The following is a 24,351-nucleotide window of genomic DNA, read 5'->3' on the forward strand; positions in this document are numbered from 1 at the left end:
AGGCTGTCTGTTCCTGAGGATAAAGGTTATCCTTCCAGGCTCACAAAAGCCTGGTGTCTAGAACTGGCTACCGGCCAAAGAGCTTGCATTTGTGCATGCATGTTTATGCCTGTCAAATTAGAGACCAGACAGAGATGAATCCTGTCATTGTGTGGCTTCAGACATGATTCTTCCTGCCTTCCTGTGCTAGACATTCTCTAAGATAACTGTGAGCATTCAGCAACTCAGTTAACAATAGCAGCCTTAGTTCAGCAAAGAGTTGGAAATACTTCACAGATATCATAAATGTGAACAATGGATGTTTTAGAGAAGCAATAAAAAATGGCCTCTAAAAGATGTTAAATCTGCATACTGTTTATATGGAAAGCTGTATAAAATGAATTCTCCTCCTGGTTTGCCTTCAAGCCCTAAAAGACTGTTTAAGGTGATGCAGGTGTTACCAGGTATCTGAAGAGACACAATGGCACTTCCTCCAGGCTCCCAGGGTTGGGGGTGGGGTTGACCTCTTTTGAGGCCACAGTCATGTCCACTGGCATTGGTGCCTATCTCATCTTCATGAGGTTATCTCAGTTCTGATATGGAAATTGCAATTCCTCTTGTTAGTCTTATTATTTTATTTATTGGAGGCTGGTGGAGCCATACTGAACCCAGGGTCTCAAACATGCTAAGCATGCACTGTACAGGGGAGCTACAACCTCAACTCCCTTATTCTATTCCTGATTGAAGAATATAAAGTTGATTTCTATGGGAGACACTAAGGATAACAGGGAAATTGTGTTTTCATTCTAGTTCACCCTACAGACTATCCAAAAAGAAATAAAACATTAACGGAAAATAAAGTGTTTCACTGGGATAGAACATTTTCATGACTCAAAGTCCCACATAAGACTACCATTTTCTGTGCACTTTTGAATGTCAGTGAGATGAGATTGTGACTGTTTCATGGAGATTGGCTATTTATATTATATTTATAATTAAAATACGCTTACTTGTATTATATTTTATTTATACATTGTATTTATATTTAATTTATATTATAAATAACAAATAATTGTTATTTAATTCACTCTCAGGGAGATAGTTGAAAAATCCAGTGGCACTCAATTTGGGCTGAATTTCCGCATTTCAGTATTCTTAATCACAATTTTGAAGTAATTGTATTCAATATGGTTGTGTGGTGTAAATATAGAGTATTTATTAATGTTTTCTGGTGCCTCTTACACATACTAATCATGTATTTAATAGGCGGGGCGATCTCAGAAACATGTAGCTATTTCCATTCGCGAACTGTGGGATGTTTGTTCTAACGACTTTTAGGATCCCTTCCAGTGGTTTTAGCGACCGCTTTAAAATCTACTCTATGCTAAATTTAGAATTGCCACCATAAGACAAAACATTGTCAGGCTGGATGGAATGAGACAGAATGCAGAGAAGGAATCGCCTGTCTCTTGGGAGAGGATAGCTGTAAACTTTACTCTTATGGTCACTAAATAATTTAACACACACAAAAAAGAGAATCTTCTCCCAGCAAAGAATTGTCATACCTAACTCTAGCTGTCAGTGGATTCAGAAAGCAAAATGCAACTTGCTCACTCGGCTCCTTCCAGCCAGAAGGTGGCCTCTGGCAAACCCCTTCTTGGTGAAGATCTGGGCACCTTGGTAGGCATCCTCATGCCCAAATACCATTATTTCACTGGTCTGTTCTGGAAACTGGCCGCACGTTGGCTGCTCTCTACCGGTTTACCCGCACCCACAAGTTGAAGTGAGAATTTTCCAAATAGGACTCAGGGACGCGGGCCTGGGCGCTTAAGGACTTAGTGGCACAAGTCCTTCCTGGGCCGGGCAGGTGAGGAGTGGATTTGCAGCTGGCCCAGGGCCGCTCATATCCCCCCTCCCACTCGCGGTTCTGCGCAGCTTGGCCCCCTCGGATCCCGGTCCGCGCCCTGGGAGTGGCTTGCAGCTGGGGAGAGTGACCCTAAGCGATAGCAGTCCAGTGATCCAGGGCCAAGCGCAGGGGCCGGAGGGCCAAGCTGGGCACCGGGTCGCCACCTCGAGCGCGCCCGCGGTGGCCCACGGCTAGGGAGCAAGGGTAGCCGAGCGTCCGGGGAGCGCAGCGGGAGTGCGAGCCCAGAGCCCCCGGCACCCGCCGGAGGGCGCAGCCCGCCGCGCAGTGGGAGGTGGCGGCGAGGCGGGGACCGGGCGGGGACCAGGCGGGGGCGGAGCGGAGCTTCCCGCCTCCTCATCGCCTTCGTCCTCCCCCATCCGAGCCGCCGCCTCGGCCGGGCTGAGCAGCGGGAGTCCGCGGCGCCCGCTCGCTGCCGCGGGATGGGGAGCTAGCGCCACGGCGGCCGCAGTGGCCGCAGCGCAGCCGGCCGCCGCCCCCGGGCCTGTCCCGCCGGGTGCTCCGGGAGCCCCAAGCCCGGCCCCGAGCCAGGCCCGCGGGCGGCGGCGGCGGAGGAGCTGGGCAGGTGTGTGCGGCTGGAAGATGGCGCCCTCGGGCCCGGGCGGCGTGCGGCGGCGGTGCCGGCGGGTGCTCTACTGGATCCCGGTGGTTTTCATCAGCCTGCTGCTGGGCTGGTCCTACTACGCCTACGCTATCCAGCTGTGCATAGGTGAGTAGGTGGCCGCGTCCCGAGCCCCGAACGCAGCCTCCCCGCCGTCCCGGGACTGCTACCCCGCTCCGCGATGGCTCCCACTTTGCGCATCCGCCAGGCTCCCCGGCGCCCTGGGCGCTGCCCACTGCCAGCACGTCTGCCCTGTCCGTCCCCTGTCCCCCTGACACAACACAGCGGAGGTCAGGCAGCTCCTCAAAACCCCTCATCACTCTGTCACTACCTCCGCCTCCTCTAGCAGCGTTCGGGTTACCAGGTCACCTCCACCCCAGGACGCACAGCCCGGAGCACCCCTGCTGCCTTTCGCTCGCCGCTACCACCCCAGCCACACCCCCTCGCTGGCCAGGACAGAACCTGGGACCTCAGGGGTCTCTTGCTTGTCTGCAGCCTCACTGAAGAGCTGAGGCCGCCGGGGAAGCTGCGCTGGAGGCCAGAGGGCTGGAAGCTGGGCCAAGACTCAGAGCTGCGCCAGACCCACGCGGGGAAATGCTGGCCTTAGGCTCAGGTGTCTTGCAGAGCCAGATTCTCTCCTGATGGCCGCAGCTCTACTTTTAAAAAAATTGTGGCAGTGCTCACTAGCGTTGTAACCGCGTTTTGGGTTTGAGGGTTGATAATTAGACACTTTCTAATTAAAAAAAAAAAAAAAAAAGGCAGGGGGGTGAACCACTAGAAAGTATTTTTCGGAGACATGAGAAATATAGTACTGTAATCTAGATGCTGGGGTAATAGACGGTGGAGCGGGGAACCCATCATCTGAGGTTCTTACATCCAGAGAGCCAAGTGGCCCCTTTCCAAGATAAGGCTTCTGAATTGGTGGGTGGGGCACTTTCAACGCTGAAGTTTTTTTTTGTTTTTTGTTTTTTTTTTTTGATTGAGTATTATTAGATTAAGCAGGGAATACAGCTATGATGTCTAATGCAAACTTTCTGCCTTCGGAGGTTTCGTGAAAACCTGATGTATGTTATCAGGGAGAAATGTTCCAACAGGGGATGACTTTTCTGCTAATGGTTTGTGAATATTTTGTCGGATGTTCAACCACTGAACTTAGTATATGTTTACCCGATAAGCACAAGCCTTGAACGGGACAAAAAAGAGTAAATGGGGCCCTGTTAAGCAGTTTCAAAACTTCAGGCCTGAAATGCGAGACTATGTCTGAAGCCATCTTATCTCCAAATGTTGGTCTTGTGAGAAATACTGTCAAAATGACACACCAGAATAATTTGGACATAATTTTCAAAATAATTGAGACTATCTTCCCATTTCATATAGTCTTTAAATTTGCTATTATTACTCTGTTGACTGGATTCAAAAACAACCTTCTAAACCCAAATCGGGTGAATTTGTTTTGATTTAAAAAAAAAGATTGGGCTATACTGACATCTTCATAACAATGCATATAAATATATAATATTTAATAATGTATAATGTATAGGAAGAATGTTAAAGAAGTTACAGTTCCTGTATTAATAGTTCATCTGTAAATAGTTTGTTTATTGATATACAGTGTGTGTGCTTCATAGCTATTGGGAGACTTTGTTGTATTTTATTCCTTCACTTCTGAGAAATAGTTAACAGTATCATTTGTTGCAAAAGCAGAGTGCCCTAGAAGGCCTTCACTATCAAAATAGCCAGCTTGTTCTTTATTATCACATTAAGCTAAGAAGCTTAGCCCTGGCATAATGGCTCATGTCCACCAAGAGGAAGCATTTGAAGGTACAGATGGTGTTTCTTCCATCACAGGTACCAGATGCTCCATCGGAAGTTTTGTTCTATAGAACAGACAGGTGATGGTCAAGGACCTAAATAGAAAATCGCTATTACACCTGGACCACATTGTTGTTGTTGTTGTTTGTGTGTATGTAGTATCTGCTTATGTGCATGTGTATGTAGGTTCACTCACCCATACTGGTGGTTGTGGAAGCCAGAGTGAAAATTGGGTGTTTTCCTCAATCAGTCTCTAATTTCCCTTTTGAGACAGGCTCTCTCACTGAAACTGTAGCTGACCATTCCACTAGACTAGCAGGCTGGCAAGCCCCCAGGATGGACCTGTCTCCACCTCCCAGAACTGGGATTGCTGGCCTGCACCCATCCAGCGCTTCTGTGGGTTTGAGGGAGTCTGAACTGGGGACCTTATGCTTGTACACACTTTACCCATTGAACCATCTCCCAGCTCAGCCATCTTTTTATTTACATTTTCATAATTTTAAGGTAAGCTATCCGTGAAATCTGAATCACCCTTCTCAAAAGTGACAATTTGACTTAGAAGGACAATTTCCTTAGGGGTCGGGGCCTCTTGTTGATATTTACCTGACAAAGGGTCCCACCACTCCTCATCACTGCCCACCTGTGGTGACCTAAATGCTTGCCACAGTAAAAACAATCAGAAAATGGACTAACACAAACAAATAAAGGGTGCAGAAGTATCCCCTCCCCCCAAGTTGTTAGAAAGTACTTTCAACTATTTTGATTGTCCAAAAAACAAAGGACATGGGTATTGTAAAAAGTCTGGGTCCTTAAGACCAGAAGGAAAAATTCAAGATGAAGGTGAGTTTTATGTTGGAGACTATGGTAGTTGATCAGTGGTATTCTCCAAAAGCCTCGCATTGCCTGACCTTGGTTGGCTGAGAAGTTGAGGTTAGCTGTACATTCTCTTCTAGGCACAGGGAAAGATGGCGACCAATGTGACCGATGCACACAACCAGCTCTTGCAGCTTTTCACAAAGAAAATGAGAGTGCCAGCCCCCACCCCCACTCTCGCATTAATCACGGGTCTTTCTGCCTTGCCCTCTGGGGATTTTTTTTTTTTCTTTTTCCTCTTGGAAGTTGTTATTTACAGTCATTTTCCTCAAATTTCTCCTCTGAATATTGGCCAGGGTTGGGACCAAAAGAAAGGAGGGGTCAAGGACTTAAAAGTGAAGTGGGTAACAATCAGAATTAAGCAAGCAGGGTGATTTACCCTGGCCCTCCTTCCCCATCTGCTGTCAGCCAGTGATGACCCTGAATATAAATTACTCCATGCCCTTTGCTGAATGAACTGCAATTTAGGAGTAGTGCTTATCCTGGTATCCTTGGAAACTGACGATAATGATTCTCATTACGGTTGGTTTCTATATTTAACAATGTGCATGTATGTGGCTCTCCAGGCACTTTCTCAGTGAGCACAATTTTTGCTTGGTGTTTGTATTTTACAAAAATAACTCCTCTCTTTTGGAATGTGCGTATATCAGAAATACGTGAGAGGTAGAAGTAATGTGTAAGAGTCAAGTATTTCAGGTAAAATTGCTTCCAATTCTGCCAATAAAAGGTCTCATAGGGCTATCACACTGGTGATCATCTAGAATATGTTTATATGGTTTGCTAGTTAAATAAAACTCGTTCATCATATCCCCCCTCCATGCTTCCTTTCTCTCATTTTCCTGCCTCCCATCAATCCACTTCTCTCTTCCTCCTGCCCTTATCCCCATTCCTGGTCTCTGTTTTGTCTCACCCATCTTTGATCCATTCAAATGCTAGCCATCTTGTTTTCTATATGGTAATATATATTCCAAGGATTAAAAAAGTATAACAGTGTGTACTGAGGATGCAGAATTAGAGGGGTAAGAGAGTCTACAGCCTTGGATGTGGTTGGTTTGAGGATGTGCTGGACCTGGTGTGTGTGTGTGTGTGTGTGTGTGTGTGTGTATTACAGAGCCACCGTGATCATTAGTATGGAAACATTGCTTGTTGGAGAAGGCAGTTAAACTTTTTCCTCTCAAGTGATAACATTTCAAACGGATTTGCATGTTTTCAGACCTTTTGTCTTGTTATAATTCCAAATCTACTGAGAGCTCCTAAGATGATTGTAAGAGCTGAGCACTTACCTTTGCTGAACCATTTTGGTCTCTTGTGTGCCTCGAGTGTCTCTGCCATAGTTTGACCTTAGGCAAGTGCTACTGTACCCAGTGGTAAGCATCTGGGCCAGCTCTTTTCTGGGTTGCGGGCCTTTTGAATGAATTGAAAGCCCATACAGATTGCAAAGGAGTGAGCAAATTGTATTCAAAGTGGAGTGTTCTGCAAGAGGGCAAGCAGGCTGCATGAATGAAGAGACTCGAGGGACCATGGTGATTTCCTGGTATAACGGAAGGAGGGAGGCTCTGGTTACAGCAGAGTGCAGTTTGGGTGGTTCTCTATTTTGATTGGTTAATTAAGTTAAATAATCATTTTTTTTGTCCTACTGCACATGGCCCTACTCATCATGCATCTGATTTAAGTTGTATTTTTGCCCTTTTATGCATAGGCAGAAGATGGTAAACAGAATATGTTCTCTAAAGAGAACATAGTCTTACTTTATTGCTTATGTACCCCAAACCAGTGTAGGCTGAATTGTCCCTTCCAGTCTTCTACTGGGTCATAATGGGGGGGGGGGGGAGTGACTCAACAAAGTCCACCTAAATTGGACAATTCTTAAGAGGAAGAAAAACTTATTCCATTTTGGGGTGCAGTATGCATGCAGCTTGATGTTGCTTACAGGTTGCTAAGTCTCCCACTGACAAGCTTAAGAGTCCCACACTGGCCCAAGACAAGTGGAGTCCCAGGTTTCTATACTATTCCCTACATTTTCCTGGCTGTCCACCAGACAATTAGGGCTGGATCAAACACTCCCAGTCCTGAGTTGCCTTGTAGTTTTCCTTAAGTCATTTCAGGCAACTACAACAGTCCTCAAAGCTTAGAGGTAACGTAGGCCAACCCTGTCCCGATTGTAGAGGGAGAGTTGAATACTGCACTTGCTAAACGTTCTATGTCCTTCCGGAAGTTTCCTAGTAGAGGTGTCACCTGTGGATCTTACCGCTCTGGTTAAGTGTCCTAACATCTCCTTTCTCACCAACTGCTCACCGAACATCTCAGCTCTTTGCAGTTGCTTCCCAAGTCTGGAACATTGATGTTGCTGTTTCATGAGTTAACAGAGTTCTGGAAGTCAGCCTTGGCATAATGCTTTCAGAGTTTTAGAAGGCTTTCTAGAAGAAATACTCTGGCTTTCCCAGCCACGTGGTCTCTGTGGCAATTGCTCAGCTCTGCTATTGTAGTGACAAAGTAGTCGCCAACGATGTATAAATCAGTAGATATGTTCTGATAAAACTTTATTAGAAAAGTACAGTTGGTAGGCCAGATGTAAATCTTGTGAAACACCTGACCTTTAGAGTAAGTTAGAAGCTAGACCAATAGAATGTTCTGGGGCTGAGGGAGTAGCTCTGTTAGTAAAGTATTTGCTGTGCATGCATGAAGACATGAGTTCGATCCCCCACAGCCATGTAAAAAGCTGGATGTGGTAACACACTGGTGATCCCAGTGCTGGGAAAATGGAGACAAGTAGTTAGTTCTCAGGAGGCCACTGGCTATCCTGGCTAGCCTGATTGGTCAACTCGCCTATGAAAGAGTCCTTGCCTTAAAAACAGAGTAAAGAGTGAGTGAGGAGTGACTTCTGAATTTGTTCTCTGGGCTCGATACACTAGCACACATGTACACACACACACACACACACACACACACACACACACACACACTTCAGCAATGATTGCAACCAATTATATTTCATAGCATGTAATGAGAATGCTTAAGAATTTGAAGACGCCAAGTGTGGTGGTGTATATCTATAACCCCAGCACTAGAGAGACAGAGTCAGGAAGACTGGGTTCCAGGCCAGCCTGGGATGCCCAGTTAACTCCCTAAATAAATGAGAACATAAATAAAACCAAACATGAACAAATTGACCTATATTTAGGGATCAGTTTAAGAATATGTTGTGTTGTTTTTTGTTCCTTTAGAAACAAACACATATCCTCCAAAATAAAATATATCAGCCCTCATTTTAGATTCTGTTATGTTCTGGTCTTTTCTGAGCCCAGGGCCACTGCAATCTCAAGGAGAGAGACTGGGTAGACTCTAAATTGCCTTCCAAAATGAAAATAATTTGAGCCATGCAAAAAAATTAATTTATTCTTATTGTTGGTAAACTTTCACTTTATAAACCATTTGGGGCATTAAGATGGCCTGTCTTTTAAGATCAGAGGGACAATTTAGTGATACAGATGTTACCATCCTTAAGTATCAGAATAGTTTGAAACGAAATAGAAGACACATCTGTGAAAAACTGAGACACATAAAACATTTGATGCCACTATACTTTAAAATTCTTCATATTAAAATAATGCAAATATATTTAGTGAGTTCTTTCTTGATACTGCTAAATATTTTGAAAATTAAAATCTTCATAAATCTTAATCCACAATTCAAAAGTTTAAGATATGTTTCAAATTCTGGATCTGTGCCACCATCTAAGTTTAATATAAATGGTTCTAGGCAGAGTAAGAAGGGGGAAGAAAGCTACTTGCTTTGTTCTTGGCCCCATGAATGCATCCGAACACTCTTTGCCTTTCCATTGGCAGGATAATTTGGTTAATTTTTATTGGAAATACCATAAATAAAACAGTTGACATTCTTAACTTATAGAGACGATCTGTAAGTGTTAAATGAACTAATCTATCTGTGATTTTTATTTGACTTCCTGTTTTTTGATACAAGGGCAGCCAACTAAAAATGCAAATGAATGTGAGAAGATGCTTTAGCCATCAGAATTCAATTTTAATTAAGTTGTACAAAAGTTTGCCTCTATATTCTTGGGATTGTCGTCCGTATCATGACAATTTCACAAGTGTTTCCCATTACCAGAAGCTTGTTCCCTAAATTGAGGTAATCCTCTCTGCAGGAGGTGTGTGGTGTGTGTGTGTGTGTGTGTGTGTGTGTGTGTGTGTGTATGTGTGTGTGTGTGTGTGTACGTGACCTTTTCCCATGAGCGTGAAAAGATTAGAATAGAGTCATCGCTGTCCAAAGTTGAGGAAGGTTCAGCCATTGAACCCTGGTTGCCTGCCAAGTCTTTTCCTCCACAGAGATGATTTGTAGAAATTCACAGAGATATTTCATAAAAGCCAAGATGTGGACAAGCGTACTCAGATCATCCTCTTCCAGCTTGAACATGAGGAAAGGGCGCCTCCTTTCTCTTGCCAGCTCCACAGCCAGGTGTTAGGGTGACAGAAATGGAACTCTGCACTGCCAGGAAGTTGTGAATAGATGGTTGAACCCGCATGAAAGGATAACCAGTAAGAAAGAGGAAAAGACGAATGGAGAGCGCATCAGACATAATGCCTTCACAGTAGGATGCTGACTACATCTGCATATCTCACAGTCAGATGATAACCAGATGTTTTTGCTCCCACTGTGAACCGGGTGGTGGTTCTAGCTTCCTTTCTGCTTCCAAGAGGAATGGAACACTTTTACTCCACCCTCATTTAGTCTGTGAAACTGAGCAGGGAAATTTCATAAATGTCATTCACTGAACCTATGCAAAGACCGAAGAAGAAGAGATCTTAGGAAATTCACAGAAGCGTGGCTGAAGCAGAGTTCACAACATGCCAGAGGATGGTCTTCTGAAGGAGTCACTGCCTTGGCGGCCAGCTGTCACACACTGGAGATGCCACGGTGCCCAGTACACACTTACAGTAAAGATGGTCTCACCATTAAAGGCCTAAGCACAGACATCAACGAGCGGAGCTGAGATTTTTTGTCCCATGGTGGGGAAGGAGCTAAGTGGCCCAGGAAACATGGGCATTTGATTTTGTTGGTTTTTGTTTTGTTTTGTTTTGTTTTTTGAGACAGGGTTTCTCTGTGTCATGGCTGTTCTGGAACTCACTTTGTAGACCAGGCTGGCCTCAAACTCATGGAGATCTGCCTGCCTCTGCCTCCTTCCCAAATGCTGGGATTGAAGACATGAACCACCACCACTTGGTGGGCATTTAATCTTTTTTTGACTTTTGTGATGAAAAATGGCACCACTAAGACACAAACAAATTTAAAAAGCAGACAGCATTATTCAGAGATAAGTATATATGGCATGTGTTAGGATGAGTTCTCAAAGAAATGCTTGTTATTGTTTTTTTTTTGTATTTTTTATTTTATGGAAATCTTGTGATTTTCCTTTTCAGAAGGATAGAATGTGGGCTGGGGGTGTGCTTAGTGGTAGAGCATTTGCCTGGGTTGTACAAAGTTGCCCTAAGTTCTGGTCTCTATCACCACACACACACATACACAGAGAGAGAGACAGACAGACAGAGACAGGAACAGAGACAGAGAGACAGATAGAGAAAGAGACAGAGACAGAGAGAGACAGACACACACAGAGACAGAACTATAAGTTATGTTTCATCATTCCTCTTGTTAATTCCATGTGTTTTGACAATTGTATCACCTCCCCCAGCCTTCCTTTCCTTAGAAAGTGGTGAGCTCAGTGGTCTCCTCAGATTACAGCGCTCAGTCCATAGTGACTGTAGAAATAACTCTCCCTTTCAAAATTATAACCACATTTTTGCCACAGTTATGTGCTCTTTCTTAATTTGAATTTAAAATACCGGTGCTTAGAAGTGCCATAAAATCCACATTTAGCCAGGCAATGGTGGCGCATGCCTTTAATCCCAGCACTCGGGGGCAGAGGCAAGTGGATCTCTGTGAGTTTGAGGCCAGCCTGGGCTACAGAGTCAGTTCCAGGAAAGGTACAAAGCTACACAGAGAAAGCCTGTCTCGAAAAAACAAAACAACAACAAATCCACATTAATTTTAACTTATTATTGAAACTTTCACATACATAGACAATATATCTTGATTCCATACATCCCCACCCTGTCTCCCACTTGAACCCTGACTCAGGAGTCTCCTCATCACATCTCCCTTCCAACATCGTGTCCTCCAAACTCCATTTTTGTCTGAGAGACACTCCGGAGCAAGCATCAATGCTGGCTGAATTTGTCATCTTACCACTTCCGCACACTTGGCGGTAGTTCATTTTGGATTCTCTGTTGATTGTATTTAAGAATGCAGATGAAGTGCCTGTAGACATGGCTGGGCTGTGTTCCTTGCTAAGGCTTCTCCCTGGCATCCTGAGATGTCTTTCCAGGTGGACTGTACAATTAATTACTTGTCAATGACTGCTTTGGCTTTCGTCACTAGGGTCACCAAGAGAAGCAGGATGCCCTCAGGAAGTCTGTCAGTAAAAGAACCCTAACCCACAGGCAAAAAAAAAAACCCTTGTTATAAGCCTTTTCAAACAAAATGCTGAAAGCCTAAAATGGCTTGGAATCGGTCTTAAGTCTCCTGGACCATCTTACAATAGAAATAAAATCTGGATGAAGACTTCCTCGAGGTCCAAGAAACTTAGATCCTTTGTGTTTCAGTGAAACTTAGAAAATGAAAATGTTCACTGTTTTCTTCTCCTGTAAGCAGCTAAAATTACATTTTTGTTTCTTGTGCATTTTGTAAAAAAAAAAAAAAAAAAAATTTAAAAATGGGTTTTCATTGCATTTGAAGTGTGTTTTGAGAATGAAGTGACTTAAAGGCCAGACTAGGGACTAGAAGCCTAGCTTTGTGGTAGAGCGTGTGCTCAGATTGTTTGAGACATGGGCTTTTCCCCAACACTAAAACAAATGAAAAATCCAGACCGGATTGTGTCCCTGATCCCCTGGATTATGTCCTGAATCCCCTCGGGGGCCCATGGGTTATCTCAGTCACCAAGAGGTGGGTAGCTTCCTCTGCAGAGTGACTTTTCACAGGGTTTTCAGAGATGGTATTCCAAGGCTATCCGTAAAATCCATGTAATTCACATCAGCCGTACTTGAGTGGGAGAGGCAGCCTGCTGAAAACCAGTTGGCTGAGCTATAATGAGAGATGCTTGATATCAGTTATTGAGGAGGGAAAAAAAAAACAATTTCAGTTATGAGTCTCCAACTGATAGTCACAAGCTTGCTCTGAATTGCAGGGCTAATGTGTGATCCAGTTTATTGCTAAGTGGCAACCCCATGTGACATGCATTAGGAAGAAAAGCTGTCAGGGGTTTATGTACTTAACCCTGACTGCTAATTATCCAGGGTTTCTCCGGGGAGGCCAGGGAATAGGAAAAGATGAAGGGCAGAGACCAGCGTGTCTTAATCAAGGCTTTCGTTATAACGTTATTTTTCATGAAATACAATTAGTTTCAGAAATAGGTACATTTTAAAAACTAAGATACAGAGAACTGAGCGCTCTATGTTAGTCAGAGCAGGGGAAATGGTATCGATCCACTGCAAGTTCTCAGATGCGTATTCCTTAATGAGCAACTTCAAAATCCAAGGATCGAATGCATTTTAAGCATCCATAAATCTTGAACAGTTTTGATTTATCCATTCAGAAACACCTATTGATTGGTCTTTGTCTGAGGTAGGGTCTATTGCTGTTGTAAAACATGATACCCCAAAACAGCTCAGCAGAGAAGAAAGGGTCCATTCTGAAGTATACTTGTAGGTCACTGTGCATCACTGAGGGAAGTGAAGCCAGGAAGCTGGAGGCAGGAAATGAAGCGGAGGGCGTGGAGGAGTGCTGCTCACTGGCTTACTCCTCATGGCTTTCTTAAACAACTCAGAACCACCTGCCCAGGGATGGGACCATCCACAGGGATCTGAGCCATCACCCATCAATCGTCAGTCAAGACCACACCCCCGCAGACTTGCATACAGGCCAGTCTAACAAAGGCATTTTTCTCAACTAAGCTTCCTCTTCCCAGATATGTCTAGGCTTGTGTTAAGCTGACAAAAACCAAACATCACAGTCTTGAAGCTCACAGTTGAGTTGGGGAAAGACAAGTAAATGGTTATGTCATCTGCTAGAGGCTCATAGTGTCGTGACATAAAGTAAAAAGAGGGCAGGAAGGATTGGGGGCTGGGCATATGAGCATCTAAGCACATTTGCCAGTATTGGGGATTACAGAGAGGAAGATTGAAAGTTCAAGGCCAGGCTGAGCAACTTAGCAAGACCCGATCTCAAAACAACAGCAACCACACCCCCCACAGCCCTCCTCCAAAATACCTAAAAAACAACAACAACAACAACAACAAAAAAACCAAGAATGTTGTGAATGTGAGAGGAAAGTCTCAATTTCAGGTGAGATGGAAAGGCAAGAGATAAAGGCCAGAATATATGCATGTCAGGCGAAAGGAAAAGCTGTACAATGTTTCGAAGCAGGATCACCCAATTCTTAATAACTGGAAATAAGATATAGAAGAACTTCACATCAGTGACCATGTCTGGCGCATACATAGTGCTAGTCCTCATTCCTGCAAGAAAAGCTAACACACAGTGATGTTCAATCTGTTAGCTTTCTAGAATGAATGAATGAATACATGGTGGACACCCACTGAGTTTGTTTGAGCCTAGTGAGAACAGTAGACATTTAAAGCAGAAGCATAGAGTCCTTCATGAGAAGATTAGCTTTTTATTATTTGACTATTCATGTTCATCAACAAGCTTATATTAGTATTTACTTACATATATTTATGCACTTATATTTTTAGGGTAGCAAATAGATGATCTTTTCCTTCTGGACGTTAAATGTAATAATGTGTAATAAAGAATTGGGTGAGTTTGTTAGATGTGATTTGAGAGTTGAAAGGACAATACAGTATAATAATAACATCTAGTATAATGATAACTACAATTCAGACTGGGTAAATTATTTGAACCAGTATACCTATAAAAGCAATCACTGAAAAAAATAGATGCATTTGCAGGAAGCACTCTGCCTGAATCAGCACTGTCCAGACACCCCCACACTCATTTCTGTAGTTCTAAATCTTCCCTTAAAAGTACTGAAATCGTTACTTAATTTACATTTTGAAAATGACTTCCTAAAATATGTTTCAATTCCTTCCTTTCCTTGCCCCAATCCTTCTTAAGAATGTGCTGAACATAGTTTCTTTCCCATTGACTGGAAAAGGTCACGGAGTGGGGGGCACTTGCTGCGTTGCCTGGGCATTCTTTCGATTCTCAGGCACTGAGAACCCCGGGCAGGCTCATGAATGGGCCTCCTCACCAGTGCAGATGTCTGGCTGTGTTTCTCAGTTTATTACCCTGGGATTACTTCCCAGGGTAAGAGAGAAAACTTCAGCCAGCATTAACTATTCACTTATTTGTAGTTGAGAATAGACTCTGGAGTAGGCAGGTTTTTTTGTTTTTACTGTGGTTAAGTATAGATAACATAAAAATCCACTGTATTAACCATTTCTAAGTGCACAGTTCAGTGGTACTAAATACATCTGAATTGTGGTACCCATGACCATCAGCCATCTCTAGAATAAACTCCCAACTTGAGTGTCTGTACCTCTTAGACAATAATAGCCCCGCCTTTCACAATCACCATTCAACTTTCTGACTCCGAGTCTGACCATGCTAGCGACCTCCTCTGAGAGGCGGCACATGCTCTTTGACCCTCTGTTCCTGGTTTACTTCATTAGTGTAATGTCTTCAAAGCTTGTCCATGTTGTAGCATGGGACAGAATTTCATTTTTAAAGACTGGGTAATGTGCCATTGTATGTATATACTCCACTCTGTTTGTCAATGGGTATTTGAGTTGTTTCTGCCTATTTTAGCTATTATGAATAATTCTGCCAATCAACAGTGTGTACAAACACCTATTTGCATCCTGGGTTTACGTTCTTTTAGGCTACCTAGGAATGGAATTCCTGAATAATATGATCATTCTCTGCTACATTTTTGAGAATCACTGTACAGGTTTTCTAAAGAAGGCAATTTGAATGGAAAATTATTCCAGAGGTGCTTGTAATAGGTGTCCAAGTGTGAGAGTCTCTAGGGGTAGCCATGAAATGTGTCAACGTTTTCCTGTCTTGCCGTTTCGTGGCTCAGCAGCAAGTTCTTGAGCAGGGAATTGTGAATAGCCCCTCCTCACCCACAGGGAAGCCTTCATTACTGAGTGTGTGCCCTCATGAGTATGCCAGCCACCAAGCTCGAGGCAGAAAGCTTACTTGCTGCTGGCTTCCCATGATAGTGGGTAAGCACGAGTCGGTGGATAAAAGTGTGGGAATCAGTGCACTTGGAATTAATACTGTGGGCATTAATTACGACCTAGATCCTGGTCCGCAACCCAACACAACTGAGCAAGATTCATGAATGATTGACAGACTTTCTATAGTGATTGCCGACTGCAGATCGGGGGAAATGGTTCTAGAAACCCAACATGAAGGTCTGTCCCAGCAGGAAAAGTGAGATGAACTCTCACATTGAACAAAGGAAGAAATTCAGTTCAAATGTTGATGACTGCCTTCTCTAGAATGATTTTATAACTTCCCATTTATTTTAAGGAGTATACACAGTATGTAATCTGGTGGTTTTGTGTAATATTGCCCTGTTCTGCTATCATAATCCCTGTCCTGTAGATGTAATTCTAAACGGTCTTATTAAATAAGAAACACAGAGACAAATAAAGAGTTAAAAGCCCAGAGATCGAGCAGTAGCCAAGAGCTAAGACCGCCTTATCTTACCACTCGCTGCTGTCCTTCCCCTGAGAGAGAGACCTTTTTCCTGTGTCCTGTCTTTTTATTGCCTTTCTGTTCTGCCTTCTCATTGGCTGTAAACCCAACCACATGACTTCCTCATCACTGCCTGTCTATACAGACCTCCAGGTCTCTATGGCTCGTACTGAGATTAAAGGTTTGGGTCACCACTTGGCTGTGTCCTTGAACACACAGAGATTCTGCCTGCTGTGTGATCGGATCAAGGACGTGTGCCACCACCACCGGACTTCTGCTAAATGGCTTGCTCTTAGCTCTGATCTCCAGGCAACTTGATTAGCGTACACACAAAATCACATTTCAGCATAACTAAAATATCGCCATACTGTCCGTCATCTCTGAGCTGCCTTGATGATATGAAACTTGCTCTGGCTTCAAGTGAATGTCCGTTGTTTACAGCAGTAACTGCCAGGTAGATTGTGCGAAAGCTGTAGGGAAATGATTCGTAGGGTAAGGGCACTATCTGCTATAATTAAGAAGAGACTGGCATTGTACAGTTCAAGCTAGAACCAAAGAAAGATCATATAATGCAAGCTGTCCCCATCCCCCAAAAGAAGGGATGTGTAAAGACTTTGTGACCATACGACAGGGAGGTTTCCAAAGGCAACCACTACTCCCCGTGATCCAGAACTGAAGAGCTGGGGCACAGCCTGATTCCCTTGAAGTTTAGCAGGGGCTTTGACCTAGTGCTATAACTGTAGCAGTTACTGAGGGTAATAGCGTTGGCTCACGTCACGTTGTCTCTTCAAGTGTAGCCTTGTAAATCCTGTTCCAGTGAGTACCGTGAACACAGCAGTTAGTATTACAGCCTTGCGTGGTTCCTTTCTCTGGAGAGCTGTGAAGTGCTGTCTAGTGTCAAATAGCTTTTATGGACCTAGAAATATGGATGTAATTTTAAAATGGGTTGTGTGCATTCTTTGGTCATATAATAAGTACTCCGCGTGGTGGGGATAGTTTTAGGAAGTTGTGCGTTTCTTTTGAGAAGCATTTTTGTTTCTCTTCATGTATAAAATAGCAAATGTTTGGTAGTAGAAAGAAAAAAATAATATATTTTGTCCTCTGTGATAATTGTCACTGTACCAGATAATGAAAAATTGATATAATGACATTAAGAAAATATATGACAAAAATTATTTCTACCTGTTCATACATATTTCAAATGTGATAAAATAATTAAAATGCAAGTAGGAATTTTGCTTGTTAACAGTATGTATGTGTGGTGTTTTGAATGAGAATGTACCCCATAGGCTCATATGTTTGACTACTTGGTCCCCGGTTGGTTGGTGGAACTGTTTAAGGAGGATTAGGGGGTGTGGTCTTGTTGGAGGAAGTGCATCACTGGGGCCTTTGAGGATTCAAAAGCCTATGCCATTGCCAGTTGGTCTCTCTGCCTTGTGCGTGTCTATGAAGATGTAAGCTCGGCTACTGCTCAGTCCCATGCCTGATGGCCTGCTGCCATACTCCCCTCCATGGTGGTCATAGAGTCACCCTCTGAAACCGTAACCCTCCGATAAACTCTTTATTCTAGAAGTTGCCTTGGTCATAGTATTTTATGACAGCAACTGAGTAACTAAGACAATATGTACGTGTGAACATGGGCAAGAAGATGGTGAGAAGTTACACTGGGCAATGCGAGTAGCATGGTCCTTTCAATTATATAATATATATTTAGGTTCTAATGAAGGAAATGTCTTAGGCTATAGAGTCCTCCTGACCTTCCCTTTGATAGCAGACAGCTCATTACATGGGAACCAGCTAGAATGGGTGAGAGTCCAGAATCCAACACAGTCCATAGTTCAAAGAAATTTCTCATGGCCTCTCTGGTTTTTCCTTAAGGAAAAATGTTTGAAATTGAGAAGGAAGGGCACTGGAATTGAAAAGGTTCCATGGTTATTTGAACTTGAGGTTGACTTGTAGCCATGAGTAGAAAATGGAGGGCCCTACCAGTGTATGCAGGATAAATAAGTTGCACCCCTCACTTACATCTGCATAGCTCTCTGGCACTAGGAATCTTGTTTTTGTATGTATTACATTATTTAAACATTGTGTTGTGTGTGCGCACACATGTATGTGCATGTGTCATAGCTTGTGGATGGAGCTCAGAGGACAGCTTTTGAGAGTGTCCTTCTATGACGTTGGTCCAAGGGATCAAACTCAAGTCCTTGGACCCTGAGGCAAATGCTTTTATGCACTGAGCCATCTTGCTGACTCCTAATCCTGTCTGTTTTGAGATACAGATTATTGGATTTCATTGAGTAAAATGAGAATACTAATATCAAGGGACTAGGCGAGAGAACAGATTTCCCCTTTTATCTACATTGCTCTTTAGCTAATAGTTGGGTCAGCTTTTTCTTTGCTAATATTAACGTGGCAGTGAGTCATAGGATAGCCTAACAGAAAAACTGAGATATAACCATTAATAATGATTTAAGTACAGTCAGGAAATGTATTCCTAGTGTTAATTTAGGTCTTAATACCATCTGTAGAATGGAGGCACATAAATATTTACAGCAAACAAATGACTATCATCAGATTGCTGAAGCACACATGTTGAATCTGTCATGTGCAGTAACATGGGTGAACCTGGACAACATTACACTGAGCAAGATCAGCCAGTCACAAAAGGACTAATGTAGCTGCAGTTTTCCTGGTCCCAGCCTGCCGGTGGTCAGGACAAATCTCTCTCACACGCTAGTCCCGCAGCCACTCAGACCCAAGTAAACACACAGAGGCTTATATTATTTATAAACTGTATGGCTGTGGCAGGCTTCTTGCTATCTAGTTCTTATGTCTTAAATTAACCCATTTCTATAAATCTATACCTTGCCACATGTCTTGTGGCTTACCGGTATCTCATGGCAGCAGCGGCTGGCAGCATCTCCTGACTCAGCCCTCCTGTTCCCAGAATTCTCCTCTCTGTTTGTCCCACCTATACTTCCTGCCTGGCTACTGGCCAATCAGCGCTTTATTTATTAACCAACCAGAGCAACACATTCACAGCATACAGCTATCCACAGCAGACTAATGTTTATTCCATTGATTCTAGGGATGCAAAATAGTCAAGCAGAAATGGTGAGTGGAGTTGTTTAGTGGTTTCCGGAACCTGGAAGAAGAGAGGGATAATAGACTGCATTCAGCAGGTGTGAAGTTCTTCCAGCATATTGATGACTGAGCTCTAGGAAGCTGTTGTCTGTTATTGTGCTTGTAACACAACTATATTGTGCACTTAAAATGCTTCAAGGAGGCAGATCTCAAGCTGAGTCACTGCTGTGATGAACGTTGGAGAAGTTTTCCTGCCATTGTAGCAGGCAAGAAACAGTTCTAGGTTTTTATATTTTCCCAAGTGTAAGAACTGGGAATTCTTAGTCACAGTAACCTCCTGTTCTGTAGCACTTATTAGCAGCTATCCAAGCAAGGATGAACCCTTAAAGTGTCCCAGATTATATTCTTCTTTCTCTGCATTGCTAAGTTAAGACTTACCAATAACTGAAAGTTAGGACACCCCTAGTTTTCAGTTGCCACTAACCAACCCAACCTTGCCTTAACAGCATAGATCTTATTCAAATTTGAAGTGAAAAACTCGGGGAAGTGTAAACTCAAGCTTTGCCCTTAAATATGGCCACTGGAGTATTTTAATGGTGGCCAAAGTTCATAATATGTGGGCCTAGATGCTTTAAGCAGGCTGTAAGAGAAGAAGTGGTAGAGGACTTTTTACACTCTGCTTTCCAATGTACCCAAAGCAGTATGGGTATCAAACATTGGCAGACTAGTTGAACGCAGGTCATTGAAGTTGGAAGCAATCAAAGAAGGGATCTATCCAGGACCTGGAAGCCTAGCAGGGTCACAGATCCTGGGAGGCCACATGGCATCATCCTTGAGAAATTTTTCGGGTCAGATAGGTCCATAGTTAGATCTTAATTCCATATCTCATAATTTGATTGACATTTAAAGTTGTCCTCTCTCTGGAAGAAAGGCTCAGATTTTAAAACTTTAGTATGATCCGCCTCAGTGAGATGAACATTTAAAGATTTTAGCCCAAATCTCCTGCATATAGTAAGCATTCAACAAACGTTTCTTATCTGACCCTCTCTGACCCACATTAACCCCAGACTCCATCTCGCCTCTATCCAGCCTTTGCTCTGTTCAAACTAACCTCAGATTTTGGAGGACATTATAAGCTATAATGTTTCCATTCAAGAATCTTAGTGTTTCAAACTTGAGGGCATCAGAATGTGATTGTCTTTGGAGATAAGGTCTTTTTTTTTTTAAAGATTTATTTACTTATTTTATGTATATGACTATTCTGCATGTATGACTTTATGCCAGAAGAGGCATCAGACCCCGCTGTAGATGGTTGTGAGCCACCATGAGGTTGATGGGAATTTAACTGAGGCTCTCTAGAAGAGCAGCCAGTGCTCTTAACTGCTGAGCCATTTCTCCAGCACAAAGATATGGTCTTTAAAGAGATTAAATTAATCCAAAATGAGGTCACTGGGGTAGAGTCTAATCCATTATGTGTGGTGTCCATATAAGAGAAGAAATTTGTGCCTGGCAGTAGATCTCTGTGAGTTCAAGGCCAGCCTGGTCTACAGAGTGAGTTCCAGGAAAGGCGCAAAGCTACACAGAGAAACCTCTGTCTTGAAAAACAAACAAACAAAAAGGAAAGAAAAACAAAACAGAGAGAGAGAGAGAGAGAGAGAGAGAGAGAGAGAGAGAGAGAGAGAAAAGAAGAAGAAGAAGAAGAAGAAGAAGAAGAAGAAGAAGAAGAAGAAGAAGAAGAAGAAGAAGAAGTCATCAGTGGCCACCGACTTCATCCACATCCTGCTTTTGGTTTTCTTGCCTCCCTTGTTTATGGACCACATGTTTGCTACTTTGTTATGACCTCTCTGATAAAGTCACCGGGTGTGATTGCTGAAGAAGAGGAAAGGAAGGGTAGGGTAAAGAAACACGTGAACAGCTCACCATGCAGGACCTGCTATAAAGGAGGGGTAAGGTAAAGAAACGTGACAGCTCACCATGCGGGACCTGTTGGCATACTCCTGTGATCTCAGCTACTCAGGGGAATGAGGTGAGGGGGCAGACCCAGCAGGGCAGCATCCTGAGATGGTCTCAGGGAAGTCTGTCCTTTGCCCTGACTTAGCTTGCTTTGTATCGTTGCTCAAGGTGGAGGATGAATTGCTACATTTTCATTTCCACCTCAAAAGGTCTTGCCCCAATCCAGCCCTAGCAATGGTGCAGGCATTTCCCTCTGTAGCAGCCTTGAGACCATCACTTTAAACTACAAATCCACTTGCCTGTTTTGTGGTTGTAACTGCTCTCACTAAGCCTGAGGGGTGGGGCGGGGAGGGGGTGGAGATGACATGGGTGGAGGGACCACAAGCCTCTCCTCCTTCTTCTGGCCATGTCTTTAGCCTCCGCAAAAAAACTAAGAACCCCTAAGACATGCCAGGCTCTATGCCAAGTGCATTTGCTTTTCTATAATTTAGCTCTCAGAACAACCCTGAGTGATGAACTGAGTGTTTAGAAAGGAAACCAACATCAACAAAAGCCAAACTCGCCAAGATAAAATGACCATGAAGCTATAAAGCCAGAATAAAAAAAAAATCTCAGCGAGCAATCCAGAGGAGAAACAGGAAAGAAAAACAGAGAGTGTGTGAAGGACCAAGGAAGACAAAGAAGAGAGCGGTTGCCTGGGCAACAGTTTGTGACCCAGTCCTAACATTCAAGATGCAGCTGAAGGGTGATGGGGAGCACTGACTGCGGCAACCTCTTCAGAGTCACTAAACACAGTCCAACCTGTGTTCTAGGAACAACCCCAGTGCCGCAGGAACAGGGCGGCTGGTGAAAAGATGTGATTTTGAAACACAGGTAGGCCAGAGCCTGGTCACTTGTGGTGTCAAGGATGGCATGAGGTGGGTTTATTTTAAATGCAGCACTAGCTTTTAGGGACATGGTTTCGTCATCAGTTTACATGTTCATAGAAAATGTAGTTTGTTTCTTTTTTTTAATTAAAGCAAACCCTTGGGAGTCTTGTGGAGTTTTTGTTTTGTTTTAAGCTGTGTGGGGATCCATTGTGGGAACATAGAGTGTCAAGGATGTGTGTAACGTGGGTATTGAGTGAGAACTGGCTCCATGGTAACCCAGGTATTGGGAGTTTAAGTTCTACACTATTGAAGCCTCGTCTTTCCCCTCTGTTCCTGCCCTGAAGCTACTTCCCTGTCCTTTACAAATCAGATTATATAAATCCAATGGCAAACTTATTTTTAGAGTCACTTTTGACCGAAGTTGTTAAGTCAGTTTTTTTTTTTTCTTTTCCAGAAAACATTAAAAGGTAATAGTTGAATTTTAGAGAAGGAGGACTCTTCAAGATAAAGCACAAGTCTTTGCTTAGACCACAAAATTGTAGCTCAGCCTCGCTGTGTATGGTGATCACAGTAACATGTATGGTAGGGCTGGACAGTCAGAGTTTCCTGTGCCTTGTTAAAGTGCCAGTCAAGGGGCTTTTGAGGAGAGGAACCGTGTTACTCAGAAAGCCCAGAGGGGTGGAAGCGTGGTGCACTGGAAGGGAGTAGCATGACCTGAGGATGGAGAGGAAGGGGGGCCCTGGAGTTGTCCCTAAAATCACCATGGTGCATTAGGATCACACAGAAAAGTTTCATAAAGACCATAAAGAAGGGTATTCCTAAAGATAACACAGTAGGAGATTGCATATTAGTTTATGCATGGAAACAAAGTTAACTACAATAAAAATCAAAATGGAAGTAGATATGTTATAAGGAAGACAAATTTTAAGGCATTAGAAAGAGGAAGCTATAGTTAGAATTAAACCGGAAACACTCATGGGAATAGCAAGTGTCTCTTAGGTCTGGCATTGCGATGGTCTAAAGGCAACGTCAATTTTGATCTTTAGTACATTGAAGATGCACGTGAGCTTCTTGAGAAGCTAAGAGGACAAAGGATTCTGCTATAAGAGGCTTCCACTGGCTGAACTCAGCCAAGATAAATCCACAGTCAGTTTGACAAACTTTTTCTAAATGAGCATAATTAGATCGGCTAGCATTGCTTGAACATAATGAATTAGCGGTAGGGCGAGGCCGGTGGAAACTTCAACAAGAGTGATCACAGTAGGCCATTGGATAGGAAAGACCAATGGAGTTGAACAAAGAAGAAATAGGACGTTAGTGGAGGGGGAATGATGTGGATAATTGCTAAAAATCAGTTTTCTTGTAAAAAAAAAAAAAGGCTAAACAAAACAAAACAAAAAACCCCAAACAACAACATCGTAATGGCAGCTAGAGACAGGAAGCAAGCCTCAATCGGGAGGTGAGGTGTCGTCAGAAAATAGAACTGGAAGCCGGATTCCTCCTAGCCTTGCAGTCTGATGGGGTCTAAGGTGTCATTCTTGGAGCGCTTGGCTTCGCTCTTGGTACACAGGAACAGTTTAGTAACCATGGTGATAATTTGTTGTTCCCTCTCTTCCTGCATCCCATCCATACCAATAAAGGGCTGTGATTCCTGTAACACAATTAGCCAGGGCAGAGTTTTAAGTCCTGGAGGCATAATAGAGGAGTGGAAGTCTCTGGAGCAAAACAGACCATTGCAGGGCATGGACCAGGAAGAAGTTCTACTCATTTAAAATAAAATTAGACAAATGCACTTTGAATGTAGCCCACACTGTTGCTATTGCCTATGTCTAGATTGTCCCCAGAGGTATAAATAGTAAACATTTTAATGTAATAATAGAAGTGTTCTTATCCCCCCCTCCAATAAATTATATTTCTCTTGTTTGAGGAGAATATAGGATTTAGTCGTATTTGTTTCAGATTTAAAAAAAAAATGTGAGTCTGTGTTCATTAAGTTAAAGTGTTAGATCCAAAATAAACCTTCTCACTTTTAGGAAGCAGTCTCACAAGTATCATACTAAGTGCCCCATCAAGACTAAAGCGTGTTTTTTGTCTCATTACTTGTGTTAAGGATCAGTACCATTTTGTTGTTGTTGATTTTGTTATGAAAGTATCTGTAATCCAATGTCCTCTTCTGGACTCCACAGTCTGGCATGCATACACACACACACACACACACACACACACACACACACACACACAGAGATAGAGATAGAGAGAGAGAGAGAGAGAGAGAGAGAGATAAAAATTTTAATCAATTAAATAGTAGTATTGAGCATATTTATAATACATCTTCCAAAAGTAACTAATAGATTTTAATATGGCTTTTGAGTTTTAATGTGATACTATTTAATTATTTTATTAAGTTCACAAAGCACAACTTAGCTGCATACTGCGATCACAGTGTGATGTACAGG

The 24,351-nt window shown here is 43.1% G+C and overlaps 1 protein-coding gene across 1 annotated transcript in view; it reads left to right on the plus strand.

Moving 5' to 3' along the window:
• Positions 1-2,485: 2,485 nt before the first annotated feature.
• The window catches only part of Zdhhc2 (zinc finger DHHC-type palmitoyltransferase 2), a 61,742-nt gene continuing 39,876 nt past the window's right edge, over positions 2,486-24,351 (plus strand). Inside the window, exon 1 of the mRNA XM_059244511.1 lies at positions 2,486-2,612. Within this exon, the coding sequence (XP_059100494.1) occupies positions 2,486-2,612 (127 nt within the window). The remainder of the gene's footprint in view (positions 2,613-24,351) is intronic.

The sequence above is a fragment of the Peromyscus eremicus genome, chromosome 17 (assembly GCF_949786415.1).
Source record: "Peromyscus eremicus chromosome 17, PerEre_H2_v1, whole genome shotgun sequence".
In the NCBI taxonomy this organism is placed as follows: domain Eukaryota; kingdom Metazoa; phylum Chordata; class Mammalia; order Rodentia; family Cricetidae; genus Peromyscus; species Peromyscus eremicus.